We start from the raw sequence: 17,038 nt of genomic DNA, 5'->3' as shown, positions 1-17,038 counted from the left end.
TTATCACAACTAAATGACATCAGCACCTGAGTTCCTCGACATCTCAGACCCAGCTGTAGTGAATGAACATCGACCCCATAGCTTATTTCCATGTCCAGGAATGATAGTCTGGTATCGAGGATGTCTGTTATTTCTGTTGAAGGACAGAAGGAAAGTTAGTCCAAATTGCTTGAAATAGACGCAATCCTTAACCACCTGTTAAAACATTTCATAACAACAGACATAAGAGCCACTTGATAAAAGTCACACAGGCTGGTCTCGTAAACTTGGGAATTGGAAAAATGGAGGACTTCTTGAGATGTAAGGGTGTTACCGATTGAGCCTGAGACAGGTGGAGTATGTCCATGAGAAACACAAGCCCTAATTTGCCATCCGGAAATAACTAGCGTCATCATCAGCATGGTATTTAATTCATCGGGGACCTTTGTTTCATTTGTTAACTATTGCAGGTTTGCTCTTCAATAGATGAATTGCTAACTCTCATAGCTAACTGGTCAGGAAAAAACAGTTCTGTTTTGGACTTTCCTCTGGACTCTGTTGAGGAGCTTGGTGAGAGAAGGAGTGTCACCCCCTGCATGACACTGTGGGGGCTCCAAGCAGCTCCTTCAGCAACAGAATCAGACATCTACCCTGCAAGAAAGAACGCTACTGCAGGTCGTTCATCACATCTGCGGTCAGATTGTTTAACAGCATCACATGACTCTGTATAATAATGTTCATCACAATCAATACGGCTACACACTGTGTGTGTTTTAATAATCACTGTTCTCTGTCGTTCCACAAGTGAAAGTGTATATAGTATATATTCCTATTATTTTATTTCTATTGTATTTTCTTCCTATATTTAATTAATGTAAATGTGTTTGTTTTTAACTTTTTGCTATTTTTTCTGATTATATTCATGTTTTTTTTAGCTGTTGTAACAACAACATTTCCCCCAATGGGGGATCAATAAAGTTTGATCTTAACTCCTAATGTAGCAAATACTGGACTCCATGGATTACTTCAGCTAATTCATCTTAGACCATGGGGTTGGTGAAACTGGCTTGCCATTTGCACTACTCTTCATCAGCTAACCTGAAAACAACCAACTTGGGTAATGTGATCCATGATAGAAACATATGTATTATCACAAACTCTGCTGCTGTGGCTTATGATGAATGTTGACGCCATCGCTTCTCAGTGAAGATGAACAATAACTTGAAGCAAGGCAGTCATATATAGTCTTGTGTATGTTTAGTCACTGTTGACAACTGCAGGTCCCCTCAATGTCATCCATGTTAAAATAAAAAATAATCCAAAAAAGATTTTCTGAATATTTCACATGAATGTGTCCTGTTTTTTAAATGAATGTGGCCTGCGTGTTAGTTGTCTGCTGAGGTGAGCTTCAGGTATAGCTCACTCAATGTTTTATATGTGGCCTTGTGTAATTTGTAATTTGTATGTGTTTATTTATTTTTGTAGCTTTTAACAATGTTTGAATTTGTTTTGTTTTTTAGGGAGCCTTTTATAAAATCTGGCCAGGGACAACAGATGAAAATTAGCCTTTTGGCTAACTCTGGCATATTTACTGAAATGTTTATTGATATGCAATGTCCCTGTAAAATACAAATAAAAATTAAACAAAATTAAAAATGAGGGCCAAACAGCTTATGGGTACATTTCATATCATTTGAAGAGATAGGATTTTCTTCTGCTTCATGTCCCTTTAATTATGCTAAATAAGACATATATTAGAGAACATTTTGCAAACAAAATTATTCCTTTAAAGTGGTGTCTGTGGCTCAGTAGTAGAGTTGGTCCTCCCTCCAACAGAGGGTTGAGGGTTCAATCCCCAGCTCCTGCAGCCACATGTCCGATGTGTTCTTGGGCAAGACACTTAATATTAAGTTGCACCTGCTGCTTTGTTGGTGTGTATAAATGGATGAGTTAATACTAATGGTCACTTTACATATCAGCCTCTACCATCAGTGTGTGAATGCTGGGTGAATGGGTAGGTGTGACCTGCTGTAAAATACAAGCTCATTTACTATTTAAATGCAGCCTGATCTCTGATTCTAACACTTGACAGTCCTCAGAGTAATACTCATCAACTAACATATTAAAGAGTCACTGCACACCTAGACATGTTTTTGAGCAGTACATCAAATGACCTGACTAGTCTGACTTAACACTTTAAAGCCGGTATTAGTCTGACATTTCTTTGAAAAAACTACTTTTCATAGGTTGAAAATTGATAATTAAAAAAAACATGTTCTTCAAAGCTTCCAGATCTAGTTCTTAGTTAACCAGTTGGTACACATGCCCCCTCCTCAGCCTTGTTTCTATGAAGGAGTATAAGGGCCACATTAAGAGGAACATTTTTGAAGATTTCCAGATTAAAGTGATACATTTAAGATAATTAAGTCTTGAGATCAAAATATTTATTTTAGGCTGTAGATATACCAGCAGAGCAGCAGCCACCTGTAAGAAAATGAGGAACGTGGAGCATCTTGAAGTTTTACTTTAGTAAAGGTTTCACAAATAAGGAAATACTTCATCTTTTGGCACATCAGCATCACATTGTCATAAGTATCAGGACCCCCAAAAGATACAATAAGAACCTGGAGCTTCTCCAAAGAAAGAACCACACTGACTTGGAGGAAATTGTCTGTTTTGTGGCAGAGAAAATGACTTTGAGGGTTCCCCTTTTGTCATTTTTACAGAGGTGGATGGCTCATAAATTTAATAATACACAATACATACAAAGTGCAAATGCATGGCACATGGGGAAAAGTGCGCAGATTCCAATTGTACAATTGATAAAACAAGTCCATCTGTAAAAGTTACAGAGCCAACAACATTAAAATGAGTTGCTAAGGCTTTTTTTCGAAACCGCCTACTATACTAGTAGTACGTACTGATTTGGCTAAAATGGAGTATGCAAACAAACATGAGACCCGCAGTTTGCCAAAAATACCCGCAGATGTCTTACTGATTTGAAAAAAATTATGCATCAGACCAGTCTCGTTCGATAAGCTAGCATATCTGTTTGTCAAAATCCTCCAATGTGGCTGATCAGTGTTAGTCAACACATTCACCCCTTTATTCAGTGTCATTGTTCTGCACTGCTCCTTGTCTGGGGGAAAGTTTGTGGTAAACAGGAATGTCAAATAGTGTCAAAGCTTAAGAAGCAGGTTTGGAGTTTTCGTCAGAACCAAGAAGTAAACAAATCCTCAATAAACACTAGCTCCCAAAAATCCCCAACTTTCAGCCCCTTATAGTACGCTTACTTTGTAATAAGTCTTCTGTTTAGTCGTCAAATCACCTCAGAAATTGAACAAGAACACTTCAATGAGCTCTTATTTTATCACTTCAATATAATGAGGAATGACTGTTTTTCAGAGACAACTTGTTACAAAAATAAGTATTATTTCATCATAATTACAGATTTAATATTATTTGGTACATTTTATCACCACCACTCCCTTTCTCCCTCACTTTCTCTTTTACACACACACACTCTCACACACGCACACTGCATACAACCACATACAAATGTTTTCATTTCTCTCTCTCTTTTTGGCTATGCAGTGTTTTGCTCATGTGCTTTATGGTGATGAGGGCAGTCAGGATGCAACACAGAAACAGTAGTAGGATGGACACACAAGCCCACCACAGCTGCCTCTCTCCAAATACTTCCACCACTTCATCTCTCCGTCTGGCGTAGTCCTGGAACAGAGCCTCCAGCTGGAAAAGGGTGCACAGCGACAGAAACAGATGGAAGATCTGGTGACCCTGACCCACAAAGTCACAGCGGCCCGGGAAGAATCGCTCAGGGATGGGACAGGAGAAAAAGACAGCTGACAGCAGGAAAAAGGCAATCTGGAGGGCATGGAAGGGCAGCGAGGGCTCCTGTGCCCAGGAGACAGTACACAGGCGATGGACCACAGGGCTGATGTCCAACAGGTATGCTAGGGACATCGGAATCAGCTGACAGATTCTGCGTTCCAACGGATATGGCCGGCGATACCTGGACTTAGCGAAACAGCAGCATGCACAGGAACACCACCCAAAGAACAACGCTCCAGGTAAAAACAACAGTCCAATGCAGCTTTCCCTCCATGCGGACTCTGATGTGTAGAAATAATGACCAAGTGAGGAGCCGTACTGATAGACAGCAACACCCACATAGTCCAGGAAGAAGAAGAAATAGTGTGCATGTTCAGAGTGAGACTGAAAAAGATGAGCCGCTACACTGAAACACAGATAGGTAAGGGAAGATAGCAGGAAGACACTGAGAGGTAGAGAAGCTGAATCTAAGGTGTACCCCAGGGTGCCTACGTTGGCCCACCAGCGGAACAGCAGCACAGAACCCGCCAACAAGTGAGTCCAAACATTCAGGGATTCATTGTGTCTCTGGAAGAGGCTCAGGAGGTAGCAGCGCCAGTCCTGGTTGACGGGACGGTATCCTGACAAGATGTAGGGCTCTCGGAAGAGGCTAGGGACCTGGGAGGCTACGACTGTTGGGCGAGGGGATGGAAAGGAGGAAGGGATTTCATCAGAGAGGCGGGGCAGTCTGCACCCGTGCTTGATGCTCAGGGTCAAGGCGTTGAGCTGCTGCAGAATAACACCAATCATCTCTCAGTGAGGAGAGGGAGACGAGGTGGACGGTAGATAGAGGAGAACTGCTGGACAAAACACATGTAGGAGACAAAAAGAAACAAGAAGCTCAGTTAATTTGATAGTAGGTGAAATAGTGTTTACAGAATATCTGAAAACTTAATTATGTTTATTAAGAACGACTTAAAAATAGAACATAAACCAAAATGAACAACAGTGTGCTTTCCTTGGGTTCCCTTGTGTGCGTTTTTTCTTTGATTCATCAATCTATAAAGTGAATCAGAGCTTAAATTGTGGGGATTTTAGTTTAGATAGAAACAAACAAATCAGGTCAGAACTTTTTTAGCTCGATAGAGCAGCACGTGTGTATTCATTTGGCAAATTGGTCCAAGTTTAACTATTTGAACTCGTTTTTGCCCGCAGACAGTTGGCAGACAGAAAATTAAAAACAGTTGACACAGTAATAAAGCAGATACACACAGCGTGAAAGCATGCTTTAGTGTGAGACATTTTTTAAACTGCAGGTCACATCCACTTAAAGAAGCAGGCATGCAGTCAAACCTGAAGTCATCGCCCTACTGTTCTCTCTCTGTCACACATATACACACAACAATCCACTGCTTGTCACCAAGGAAAAGGAGCACCTTGGAGTCAACAAAACAAACCATCACTGGGCACACACATACTCACAACAGCTGCTGTATCAACTCCTTTCATGGGTACCCCTTGTTGACCCCCCTTTTTTTCATTACAAAAAATACTTCCTTATCCATGAAAATCTGCACATATTTAATCTTTCATACTTTCAAGAAGTTTTTAACTCACTTGATCTAAGTAACTTAGGCTAACTCTGGCTGAAGCATCTCAGTCCTATGTTGGTGCTTTTGCATTTTAAGACAATTACAAATAATATTGACAATAAATAATGTAAAGGTATGTGCATTCTCAATCAAAACAAACAGGCTTGAAGTGGCCTGAAGACTGTTGGTTATCATCTAAGAAGAAACAACATCTCACCTGTTGCTCCTCTGAGGTCGGACTACTCAGGAAAACAGAAAAGATCGATCTTGATATGCAACAAAACTTTCTTCAAAGTGCACACAGCAGGTTTCCTGTATCATGAGGTGAGAGGAAGATTCTGGAGGCTGAAGTGAAGAAAAAAACAGAGCTGACCTCAGCAGCCTGTGGCGCTATGTGGGCGGGGTTTATATGACCGGAAACGCCCAAAAGTCCATTTACAGGCAGACACTGATCAACATCGACAAAGTGTTTTTTTTTTATTACAATCACATTCAATAGACCTATTGACTTTATGTAGCCTATAGGCTGAGAGGCATGTAACACTTTTCAATTACCCAGCCTATAACTTGTAGATAGGCCTATAAGTGAAAAACATCGTTATTTATGAAGACCTGTAATTTAGCCAGATGGTAAACCCGTTAAAACCATAAAAAATCAATGTTTAAGCAGATAAATTTGTCTCCATCTACTGTCTGTGATTGTACACTGCAGTCACATTCAAGTAGCCTATGAATCCATTTATCTTTAGGACTATTCGGACATACTGAATGTATAGGCTACTTTTGCAGAGATGCCATATTTTGCACACAAAGCAGAACAAAGTTTATTTAGCCTCCAGGTTGCTAAAAAGAAAATCCAAGACGTCTTTATTAAGTTCATGGTCGGCTACTTTCTTTTGTCCAGTTTTTATTATTGAGTTAGGCCTAAAGAAAGCCGTTTTAATAGGTCCAATTGTTATTTGATTATAGTCCCCTCCAATGTTAAAGTTATTTTTTTTACTTTATCAAAACAATGGTCTGCTATTAAGCCATTAGTAAAATAATTTAAAAAACCATAAGCAAAAATGTGTACAACCCTGTCCCTCACATCAAACATTGTTTGTTACTATGACAACAGAGAAGATAGTGCTCTTGAATATTGTCAACTTCATTATACTACAGGCCTATGCTAAAAAAATTAATTTACAAACATAAATTCTCCAGATCGCTTCCTACATTTTCAAATTTTCTTTAAGAAATAAATGACGTACTTTTTAATTAAAAACAACAATTTCATAATTTTAGGAATTATTTTGACCAGGTAACCTACTTCTCTTAGACCTCCACTTAAATAATTGTTTACCTACATAGCTAAGCGTCTTAGTAGATTTATTTATTTTTGTTTTATTTTGTTTATACGTTTCTTGTATTCATTCTTCTTCTCTAACAATTAGATAGTAAACACGGTTAACACATTTTTATTAATTTAATATCAATTCTTTCTCAGGTGACAGCATCTTGACGAAGTGAGAAAACACTCTTCTTTTTTATTTCGCCATCTCGTGGACATATTAAGAAGTAGTAAGATACATTAGGCACAGCTTTCTTACAGCTCCGCCCATTCTTTCTCCGTTTTCCCGCGAGTTCTTCAAGAAGGCGGGACAAAGTGTCGTCACGATGGATTTTATTGGACAGTTATACGGGCACGCGCATTGACGCAAAGAATTACGTGCAGAGTTGGCCAATCGCTTTTCACGTTCTACTTGTACCCGGCACGTCGTGGCGCGAAAACCCAGCATTCGGGTAGCTGGATGTCAGCGGAGCACACTGTGGGGAAGTTTGTACAATATTTTAAGACTACCTAAAGCCGAATAAACAGCCAATTAAAATGGCAACCGACGTCGTAGATGACCAGGAGATGAGGGAGGCCCAGAGGGATTATCTGGACTTTCTGGATGACGATGTAAGTCTGATTTTAATTCACTTTATTAGATTGTAATGGGCTGCAATGAGAAAAACCATGCGGTGAAAACAAAAGAACTACCCTTCAACTTACTGGTTTTAAACAAGTATCTCTGTTCACGACCCATTGACACCAGTTTGCAGATTGTAAAATGTTGTATGTTGTATTTTATGCAGCTTCGTGCCACAGTTTGATGTGTATTTAGTGCAGCTGATGGCGTTAAATAATTGTTCTTCTTAACCTCAGCTACATCTGTGTATCACAATGTTTATAACTGAACTCACCTTTCTCATGTCCGTTTCTACAGCAAGATCAGGGGGTGTACCAAAGCAAAGTCCGGGACATGATCAGTGAAAATAAAGCTCGACTCATCGTCAACATCAACGACCTGAGGAGACGCAACGAGGCCCGGGCTGCAAAGTAAGGAAGTGTTCAGCTCTTAGTACTGATAGGTGTCATTTACAGTTCTCTTGAATGGTAAAAGCGTTTACGGCGCAAAGCCAGACTTTCTTGTGTTTTTAAAGATTTTAAATGATGAATTACATAAATCTTTATACAACCTTACAGGTATTGGTTCTATGTATTCGTCTATGTCTTGTAATCACTGGTGTGTTAACTGGTCAGGCATGACCTGTGTGTTTTGTTATGTCATATTCTGCACATGCTGGTTTAGCCTGAAGTTGTACCATCACTGGTATGTTATGTCTGATGCACCATTTCGCTGGGTTGTTACTTTAAGTAAAAAAAAACCCAGCTAAAATGAATTAAGGAGCTTTTGGATGTTCAGTCAGTCTTAATTTGTATATCGCCAATTCATAACAAATGTTATCTCATTAAAAGACATCTCCTGAGACTGTTGGGCTTTTACAGTGGGATAGAGGGAGATACAGGTAGAAGGACGGAGACAAACAGAGCAACAACAATGAATAAGCTAGATTTATAGCTACACTGTCTGTAATAATGGTGAAAGTATTTGTTGTATTAGCATAAACAGCTCAGTATCAGAGGACCTGAATTCACATCTTGACCAGTTAAATGAAACAAATGAAACACACAGAGTAAAATACATGCAGTAGGTCCATGAATCATTTGTCCTCTGCTCTCTTTCAGACTCATGGGTAATGCATTTGAGGAGCTGCTGGCCTTCCAGCGGGCTCTGAAAGACCTCGTGGCCTCGGTCGATGCCACCTACGCCAAGCAGTACGAGGAGTTCTTCATCGGCCTGGAGGGCAGCTTCGGCACCAAGCACGTCACCCCGAGAACTCTGACGTCCCGCCTGCTGGGCAGCATGGTCTGCGTGGAAGGCATCATCACCAAGTGTGAGTTGTTTGTTTGTTTGTTGTTTCATGTTGTGAATGAATACTTGTTACTTTAAAGGCTTAATTTAAGTCGTTTGTCCAGCATGTTTCCTTGACAAAGTGATCTGAATGTGTGTTAAATTTCTCCCTTCACGTTGTTCTGCAGGCTCTCTGGTGCGTCCTAAAGTTGTGCGCAGCGTCCACTACTGCCCGGCCACCAAGAAGACGATGGAGAGGAAGTACACGGACATGACCTCCCTGGATGCCTTCCCCTCCAGTGCCATCTACCCTACCAAGGTAACTTTCCTCTGCTTTTCAGTCGACTTCAAAAGCTCGATTTCCCACCATGATTGTCTCCTCATTCTTCCTCCTTCTCCTTGCATCACTTAACTACTCATTCTCTCCCTCCCCCCCACAGGATGAGGAGAACAACCCTCTGGAGACAGAGTTTGGCCTCTCCAGCTACAAGGACCACCAGACCATCACAGTACAGGAGATGCCAGAGAAAGCGCCTGCTGGTCAGCTGCCCCGCTCAGTGGACATCATCCTGGACAACGACCTGGTGGATGTGGTCAAGCCTGGAGACAGAGTGCAGGTCATCGGGACGTACCGCTGCCTGCCTGGCAAGAAGGGAGGGTTCACCTCCGGCACGTTCAGGTGAGAGTTGAGGAAGTTAGCTCATGTCAGTGTGTATCTGCTTACAGGAAGCTGAGTTAACCCTTTTTCCTTTCCTATTGGTTTCCATGTTCTTCTACTCCAGGACCATCATGATCGCCTGCCATGTCAAACAAATGAGCAAGGAAGTGGCCCCCCACTTCTCGGCCGACGATGTCGCCAAAATCAGGAACTTCAGCAGGACTCGCTCCAAGGTAAGACGTTCAGCCTTCTAGCTCTTCAAGCTGGTTAACTTCATCTCACCCTATCTTTTAATGAAAACATGAATTCTCCCTTCTCTGTTTTTTTACACAGGATGTGTTTGATCAGCTGGCTCGCTCCCTTGCTCCCAGTATCCACGGCCACGAGTACATAAAGAAGGCCATTCTTTGCTTGCTGCTGGGCGGTGTGGAGAAGGTGCTGGAAAACGGGTCCCGCATCAGAGGAGACATCAACGTCCTCCTTATTGGTACCAGAGTTTTCTCTGCTAATGTGTTCATTTTAATTTAACTGTGTCACACTAGATCTGCTTTGAAGCGGCACTTTTTATTGGCTGTCTCTCATCATGTGTTCTTATCTGCCAGGTGATCCATCAGTGGCCAAGTCCCAGCTGCTGCGTTATGTCCTCCACACAGCGCCCAGGGCCATCCCCACCACTGGGAGAGGCTCGTCCGGAGTGGGTCTGACCGCCGCGGTCACCACAGACCAGGAGACAGGTACGGTGTCATGTAAACTCAAAGAGCACGTTCACTTTGCATTACAGCTCAGTCACAGGTCATCATCTAACTGTTATCACTGAATCTTCCACTCATTTCTCTCTTTCAACTCACAAGCCAGTCTTCTTCTTCTTCTTCTTCTTCTCCTCCAGGTGAGCGTCGTTTGGAGGCCGGTGCCATGGTGCTGGCCGACCGCGGCGTTGTCTGCATTGATGAGTTCGACAAAATGTCCGACATGGATCGCACAGCCATCCACGAGGTGATGGAACAGGGCCGAGTCACCATCGCAAAGGCCGGCATCCACGCCCGCCTCAACGCCCGCTGCTCAGTGCTGGCGGCTGCCAACCCCGTCTACGGCCGGGTGAGTAACTAATCTAACAAGAACCTGTCCTCTGAAGCCGTGATTCCAGATTTAATCCTTTTAAGATAGACCTTTAGGATCGATGAGCTAGTGGACGGTCCTCCGTTAGCTCTGTGCTGCTTGTGTACATGTTGCTAACAGCATCTGAAGAGAGAGACGTCTTTTTAAAAGATACTTTGACTGATCTACTATGAGGTGTAATTTTCCTCCTTCTTTGTCTTTTGCCCGTCACATCCCTAATTAATTGTGCTCTGATTTTCCAGTACGACCAGTACAAAACCCCCATGGAAAACATCGGCCTGCAGGACTCCCTGCTGTCACGTTTTGACCTCCTGTTCATCGTGCTGGATCAGATGGATCCTGAGATGGACCGAGAGATCTCTGATCACGTGCTGAGGATGCATCGCTACAGGGACCCTCGTGAGCAGGAGGGAGCAGGTATTGTGCATCAGGATTGTGTGCTGTATTTTGTAAAACAGTTGTTTTTAAGCATGTCTAAAATTACATATTTCTTTTTTTTTTTTTTTTTTTTTGATAGCCATGGCTTTTGGGGGGACTGTGGAAGTGCTCACCACAGAAGACCCGGATGCAGTGGCTGAAGAGCAGGAAGAGCTTCAGATCTACGAGAAACACAACAACCTGCTGCATGGAACCAAGAGAAAGAAGTACGCAGCGATCTCATCACAATCAAAACTTTTCTCTCATGGATTCACAAAAGAGTGGAAAAAGTGAAATAGGCGGCTCGATCACCTGCTGTTAAACGACAAAGTCAGCATCATGGTCTTAACATGTTCTTTGTCTCAGGGAGAAGATTGTGAGCAAGGAGTTCATGAGGAAGTACATCCACATTGCCAAGGCGGTGACCCCTGTGCTGACAGAGGAGGCAGCCAATCACATCGCAGAGGAGTATTCAAGGCTGAGAAGCCAGGAGCAGATGGGTGCTGATATCGCCAGGGTGAGAAACAGCACACATACACATCATGCAGTAGGACAGTGAAAGTAGTTGTTATCTGACAGTGAAGATTGGTTGTACTTAGAGAAAATTCTGCTCAGTGTAACTATGACACATTGTTTTAGAGCGTCCAGTGAAAGGTTTAAATATTTATTGTAACTTGGACGTTTCATACTAAGCTGCTCTGACCTCGTTCCATGTCTTCCTCTCCAGACCTCTCCAGTGACGGCCCGTACACTCGAGACTATGATCCGTCTGTCCACAGCACACGCCAAGGCGCGAATGAGCAAAGCCGTGGAGCTGGAGGACTCCGAGGTGGCCGTGGAACTAGTTCAGTTTGCCTACTTCAAAAAGGTCAGTGCTGTTGATGTCTGCCAAAATCATTCTGTTCTGTTTTTTTTTTTTTTTTTTTTTTAAGCATACATAACTGTTGTTTCTGCAAAGATTTCTACAGTGAAGTTTGAGTGATGTTCATGTCTTGGGGGGGTTGTGGCCTGATGTCCTCTGCAGGTTCTGGAGAAGGAGAAGAAACGTTCGAGAAAAGACAAAGACTCTGGTTCAGAGGAGGAGGAAGAGGAGGTCACTCAGCCTTCACAGAAAACTGCAAAGAAGAGGTAGACACAAAACAACAACAAATACCTGCTCTTTGAAATAATTGTTTTTTTTAGTCAATAATAACATTTCACTGTGTCCTGCAGGGGGCTGAGTGGCACTCAGGGCAGTGATGCTTACAGCCCATATGACTTCAGTGAAGATCAGGATGTCCCTGAGAGTAAGCTTCATTTTAATCACCTTCATGCACCACTGTGGACAGCATTCACATTCCTTATTACACATCCCGTACACTCATTTTCTGTTAGGGTCGTTAAATTCTTCCATTGATCCTTCTCTGTGGTATTGTTCAAAGAGCCGGTGGACATCATTTTTCCATACAAAGTTTAATAAAAATCAGTGTTGTAAAGAAACCATGTATATTTATTAATGTCAGAGGGAAATATTTAACTCTCCTGCATTTCTATGACATTTGTATCTACTGGTCACTTTGTATATTAAGATTTCATGAACATGTATGATCAGCAAAACCTTGATACACATTATACTGCCTTGTATTTTGTTACATGTTTAAAACACAACATTTAAAGGCGCAATATGTAACTTTAACCTGGTGTTTAAAATGGGTACTGCAGTTCAAATTCAAAACATTGTAGCAAGCTGTCTCCCCTCACCCCCTCCTCCCTAGAGTTGATGTGCACACAGGTTGCTATGTCGTGGACACTGAAGCTTCAGTGTTTAGCCAGCTCTGCATCGGTCTGTAAACCTTTCTGCGTTCTAACCTCTCTCCATTTATCAAAAGCATCTCCAATATTGATCCTAGTTTTACCACGTTTAGTTCATTAAAAAATGCAGAGGGGTTTTAGGTTGGGTAGAATCAGATGTGAAGGTGCTGTAAAACCGTCTACCTTCTCTGGTCAAAACCAAAACAGAGCATTCAGGACCAGAATCTAAAGTTAGAAGGAGGACATACTGACTGCTGCATTTTTGTCAGAGAAGTCAGCACTTCAACATGTTTCCGTAATGTCTGATGATATATTAAGGTCATTTTAGGTAGATATTTTACAGACTGGACCTTTTCATTTTTACTTGCATAATTACACAGCAGAGACATGTCATTCTGCTTCACTACTAATACAGCTTATTTAGGTACTCACTGCAGTTTGATCCCCTTCAACCAGTGAGAATACTTAAAGCACGAGTAGTAAAGGGGCTCGGGGTCGAAGGTCTGAACTCTATGAAAGAATATCTTCAGATTAAACTTTAAGTTTCCAGGGGATTTAAGAGTCTGCGCTGCCTTGTTTTAATAGAATGACTGTTTAAAAATAATCTCTAGTGTATTTGAGGACTGATGATTTCTTTTACCCCTTTAGTCCAAGCAGGCACTCCAAAACCAGCCAAGGTACCGAGGGAGGAAGAGGAGGCGATGGATGCCACCTCCCAGGCTGAAGACACTGGGCTGTCTGCAGAGAGGTGGGTGATGAAAACAAACAGAAGTGAGAGTACAGTTTACATGATTCAGTTCTTACTAGCTGCTACACAAATTAGGGCAAATGTCATTTAGCTTGGATAGACTTGTAGGTATGTTTACTTTGGTTTGCACAATCTCCTGTGAAATAAAATATCATGCATTTAAGAAACATCAGTGTGATGTGAAAGATTGTAATCTCTCCTCGTGTCCTCCCGACAGGCTGAAGGAGTTCAAGTCCTCCCTGTTCGCAGTGTTCCAGTCTGCTCACGCTCAGTCCGTGAAGATGAAGACCCTGATGGACGACATCAACAAAGCGCTTGAGAATCGCTTCACAGAGCCCGAAGTTCGATCGGCTTTAGCCCGCATGCAGGAAGACAACCAGGTCATGGTCGCCGATGACATCATCTTCCTCATCTGAGGACAACGTGTGTTTCTTGAATTGATTCCACAGACTCTGAAAGAAACAGTGATTTATTACCAAATGTACATAATGGACCCCCACCCCCATTTATTTTTCATCCTTTCTGTTATTGTCTCTTTTTCTATAATGTTAACATTCTGCTCACATCAATAACCCGTGATCATCAGGAAAAGTTTATTCTAATGTTGGATTGGGTTTCACTGGTGCGGCCTGGAGAAACAGAGCAGCACCCAGCTTCTTTTTTCTGAGCTGTAAAAAATATATTCATGAACATTTGAGCTTCACCTGCATCAACACACTGCCATTAGAGTGATTCCTGAACGGCTCAGTTCATATGAGGGAGACAGGTTTTACAGTTCTGTGCATTTACAACTTTTGTGGAGCAATAAAACAGTCTGTGTATTCAACACCGTAAAAAAGACATTATAGACCAGCACTAGTGTTGTCTGGATTTGTATATAGTTCAAAACAAGTATTGAAGTGGTGAAAAAACTGTAGTTAAAAAATAAATAAATGTAACTCTTTTGAAAATGATTGGTGTTCTCAAATGATTTGACGGTGCTAAAAGAAAATGTGGCTGTGGACATGCTTGTGCACTGAGTCTGCATACTTCACATCATCTAGATTGATTTTATTTATTATTGTGTCATGCTTAATATGCCCAGCCCATAACAGGCTCACAAGACACCATTATTATACAGAGACCATAGATTGAAGTAGACACATACAATATAACTTACAAAGCCAACCATGGCGACGTTTCTTCAAAGCTCAACCGTTGCTGTTTAATTTTGTTCTCACAAAGTCAGAGGTTACTGGTTTGTTTACAGGAAGCTTTTCATTTTAAACCCCAGAAGAAGAGTTATGACTTCACATTGTATGGGAGGCACAGCCCACAAGATGTATTTAGAATTTCACAAGTGAGGGAGTGATGAATTTAATATATCAGCATCTCGACCTCGGGTGTGATATTACTTTAATACAACAGTTATATGAGCACAACATAGAAGTAAAAGTTAATATCAAAACATTGTTATTAACACAATTTAACTGAAACTAGACTGTTCCTAAGCAACCCAAACATTCTATTCTACAGCACTATGCTACTTTGTTGGTGTCCATGGTTACCACAGAGCAGCTACTTTGTAGTATGAACTTTGACTTGTATGTGAAAAGGAATGAATGTGATGATGAAACCAGTGACATTAGAGTCTGATGTGTGATTCAGAGTACAGTATGGCATACTGTTGATCGACCTCAGTTAAGTCATCACTTGACTACCACCACACACAGACTCAGGTTCACCCTGAGTCAGATCATACACATTGCATTTCAGTAACTGACTTTTTGCTTTGTAAAGTAAACCCACTGAATCTGATGAGTTTAAAGATAAGACATCGACCCCAGACAAAGAGCGTGCAAATGCTGCCATCATACGAAACAAGACATGAGCACTGTACACCCACAGATGACTCATATCACATATCTTATCCAAGGTCACAGCCCCCACCTTCCTCACAAAGTGCAGCTTCAACTCAGTCAGGTTGAGCTGTCTTCAAAGATCACACTGACTATTTTATAAAGGAAAAAACAAATGACGTTTTGATGAATCAAGAAAGGATAAAGAACCCTGCATTGCATGTTTTCTTTTTTTAATTTGCACAGTAAAAAAATAAACATTTATGTAGACAAATAATGAAATAGACAAAATTCAGTGCAGGCAGAGGAAGAAAATTCAAAGAACTTATTTGAAGCTGCCACCTAAATAATGTTAAAATCATACCAAATAAAAAAATAATCTAAACATAATTAAGATACAGAAAATAATATGTACCTAATATGTCAAAAAAAAGAAAAGAATAAACTGCATTCAGTAGTGTTGTAGTCAACCGAGACCAAGACATACCGAGAGTGCTCCGAGACCGAGACAAGACCAAGACCATACATATCAATGAAAAATGATCATCTTGTGTTCAGTGGGCGTGTCACTCACTTAGACTGTAACACCGGGAAGGTAAGTGAAATTGTTCAGGTTTTTTTCAGAAAGAGACATTTTCCTTCTTATCACGATGATGACATGGAAACATAGCAGGTCAGTGGTGATCTTGACCAAGCTTGATTTAAAATCCGGAGTCCGCCCTGTCTGAGACTGAGTGAAAATGCTTTCAATTCCAGATTTTCTGTCTCTGTTCATCTGATTTGCACAAAGGGCATAACGATGGGCTCTTGAACCACAGCTAACGTTAATATCAGACTGATCAGTCTATTCTCACACTTAGCTGATAATACTTAAACATTATTACTGACAGTGAAGCTATAAATCTGTCTTATTCACTGTTGTTGTTAGTGTGATTGTCTCTGAGTCTGGTTCTCCTCGATGTTTCTGCCTCCTAAAGGAAGATTTTTCTTTGCCACTGTAACTTTGCTAAATGTTACTTAGTGCTCATGATGGATGAATGTTGGGTCTTTATAGATAATATAACAAAGAGTGAGGTCTTTTACCGGCTTTTTGTAAAGTGTCTTAACACATGGTATGAATTGCTTCTATGCAAATAAAGACTGACTGATTGAACCATTTCTCTATTCTTACTGTACCAAACAACTCATGTTAATAAACTCCATCAAGTTCGCATCCACTGCAGCACAATGATAAACTCACAGGACGATCTACGTCTCTTACTAACTTGATATTCTGTATCTTGGGCTCTGATTTCTCCTCTTCCTTTCATTTGTTGCATAATGCACTGTAATCATTTTGTCCTGTGATTGATTATTGATAAGTGAGATGCTTTTCTTCATAGCAGTACTTGTGACGAGCAGTGGTATTAATAAATGATCCTGAACTTGAATCTGTCACTTTGTATCACATCAGGTTTCACCTTTGGGAAACGAGTCTGCTCGCAGTTATGTAACCAAGCTGCTTGATGGAGCAAAGGGCCCGTTCAACAATTAATCAAATGTGTATTTCTGCATTAATAAGAAACAGTGAGAATTTAGGTTAAAAAAAACAAAAAAACTATTATCATGTGTTGTTTCTTAAATCTATGGACTAGGTTTTTGCTAACCTTCATGAGCTGGGCCCTAGACTCTTCATCTCCCACTATGCAAAATACACTTTGCCTGCTCCACTTTTCAGAAAAGTTCTCCTCAAACAGGCTGTTTGGAGATCTGTACCCTTTGTGACAGGTAGGTGACACTCCCACAGAAAGGTGTTTGTTCTTACCTGTGAGTCAGCCTTCGATTGGGCATGATGCAAGAAAGTCAAAGCC

The 17,038-nt window shown here is 41.3% G+C and overlaps 2 protein-coding genes across 3 annotated transcripts; one reads left to right on the top strand and one right to left on the bottom strand.

Annotated features, from left to right (window-relative positions):
* Nucleotides 1-1,626: 1,626 nt before the first annotated feature.
* paqr8 (progestin and adipoQ receptor family member VIII) lies at nucleotides 1,627-5,743 on the bottom strand. 2 transcript variants are annotated; one of them, XM_065963763.1, is made up of 2 exons: nucleotides 5,620-5,737; nucleotides 1,627-4,670 (listed from the first exon to the last, which is right to left on the bottom strand). In XM_065963763.1, the coding sequence occupies exon 2, from the start codon at nucleotides 4,618-4,620 to the stop codon at nucleotides 3,544-3,546; it is 1,077 nt and encodes a 358-aa protein (XP_065819835.1). In that variant the 5' UTR covers nucleotides 4,621-4,670; nucleotides 5,620-5,737; the 3' UTR covers nucleotides 1,627-3,543. The 2 variants fall into 2 exon arrangements, with proteins under 2 accessions (XP_065819835.1, XP_065819834.1); XM_065963762.1 differs by having other exon boundaries at nucleotides 1,628-4,667; nucleotides 5,620-5,743.
* A 1,429-nt stretch (nucleotides 5,744-7,172) lies between these two features.
* Nucleotides 7,173-14,303, top strand: mcm3 (minichromosome maintenance complex component 3). Its single transcript, XM_020631457.3, has 17 exons — nucleotides 7,173-7,344; nucleotides 7,652-7,764; nucleotides 8,455-8,663; nucleotides 8,809-8,939; nucleotides 9,061-9,299; nucleotides 9,403-9,511; nucleotides 9,612-9,765; nucleotides 9,881-10,012; nucleotides 10,165-10,373; nucleotides 10,637-10,811; nucleotides 10,912-11,038; nucleotides 11,178-11,328; nucleotides 11,539-11,679; nucleotides 11,836-11,939; nucleotides 12,024-12,097; nucleotides 13,251-13,350; nucleotides 13,568-14,303. The coding sequence occupies exons 1-17, from the start codon at nucleotides 7,270-7,272 to the stop codon at nucleotides 13,764-13,766; spliced, it is 2,442 nt and encodes an 813-aa protein (XP_020487113.1). The 5' UTR covers nucleotides 7,173-7,269; the 3' UTR covers nucleotides 13,767-14,303.
* The last annotated feature ends 2,735 nt before the right edge of the window (nucleotides 14,304-17,038 follow it).

Source organism: Labrus bergylta, chromosome 15 (genome assembly GCF_963930695.1).
Source record: "Labrus bergylta chromosome 15, fLabBer1.1, whole genome shotgun sequence".
Lineage (NCBI taxonomy): Eukaryota > Metazoa > Chordata > Actinopteri > Labriformes > Labridae > Labrus > Labrus bergylta.
The sequence above is the reverse complement of the archived record's forward strand: the minus strand, read 5'-3'. Positions and strand labels throughout refer to the sequence as shown.

What these genes read in the sequence shown, in the direction of transcription:
- paqr8 (XM_065963762.1), bottom strand. Translation starts at nt 4,620, where the DNA reads ATGATTGGTGTTATTCTGCAGCAGCTCAACGCCTTGACCCTGAGCATC.
- mcm3 (XM_020631457.3), top strand. Translation starts at nt 7,270, where the DNA reads ATGGCAACCGACGTCGTAGATGACCAGGAGATGAGGGAGGCCCAGAGG. An exon ending in CCAACCCCGTCTACGGCCGG is followed by an intron (nt 10,374 to 10,636) that starts GTGAGTAACTAA and finishes CTGATTTTCCAG; the next exon opens with TACGACCAGTACAAAACCCC. An exon ending in CAGAAAACTGCAAAGAAGAG is followed by an intron (nt 11,940 to 12,023) that starts GTAGACACAAAA and finishes TGTGTCCTGCAG; the next exon opens with GGGGCTGAGTGGCACTCAGG.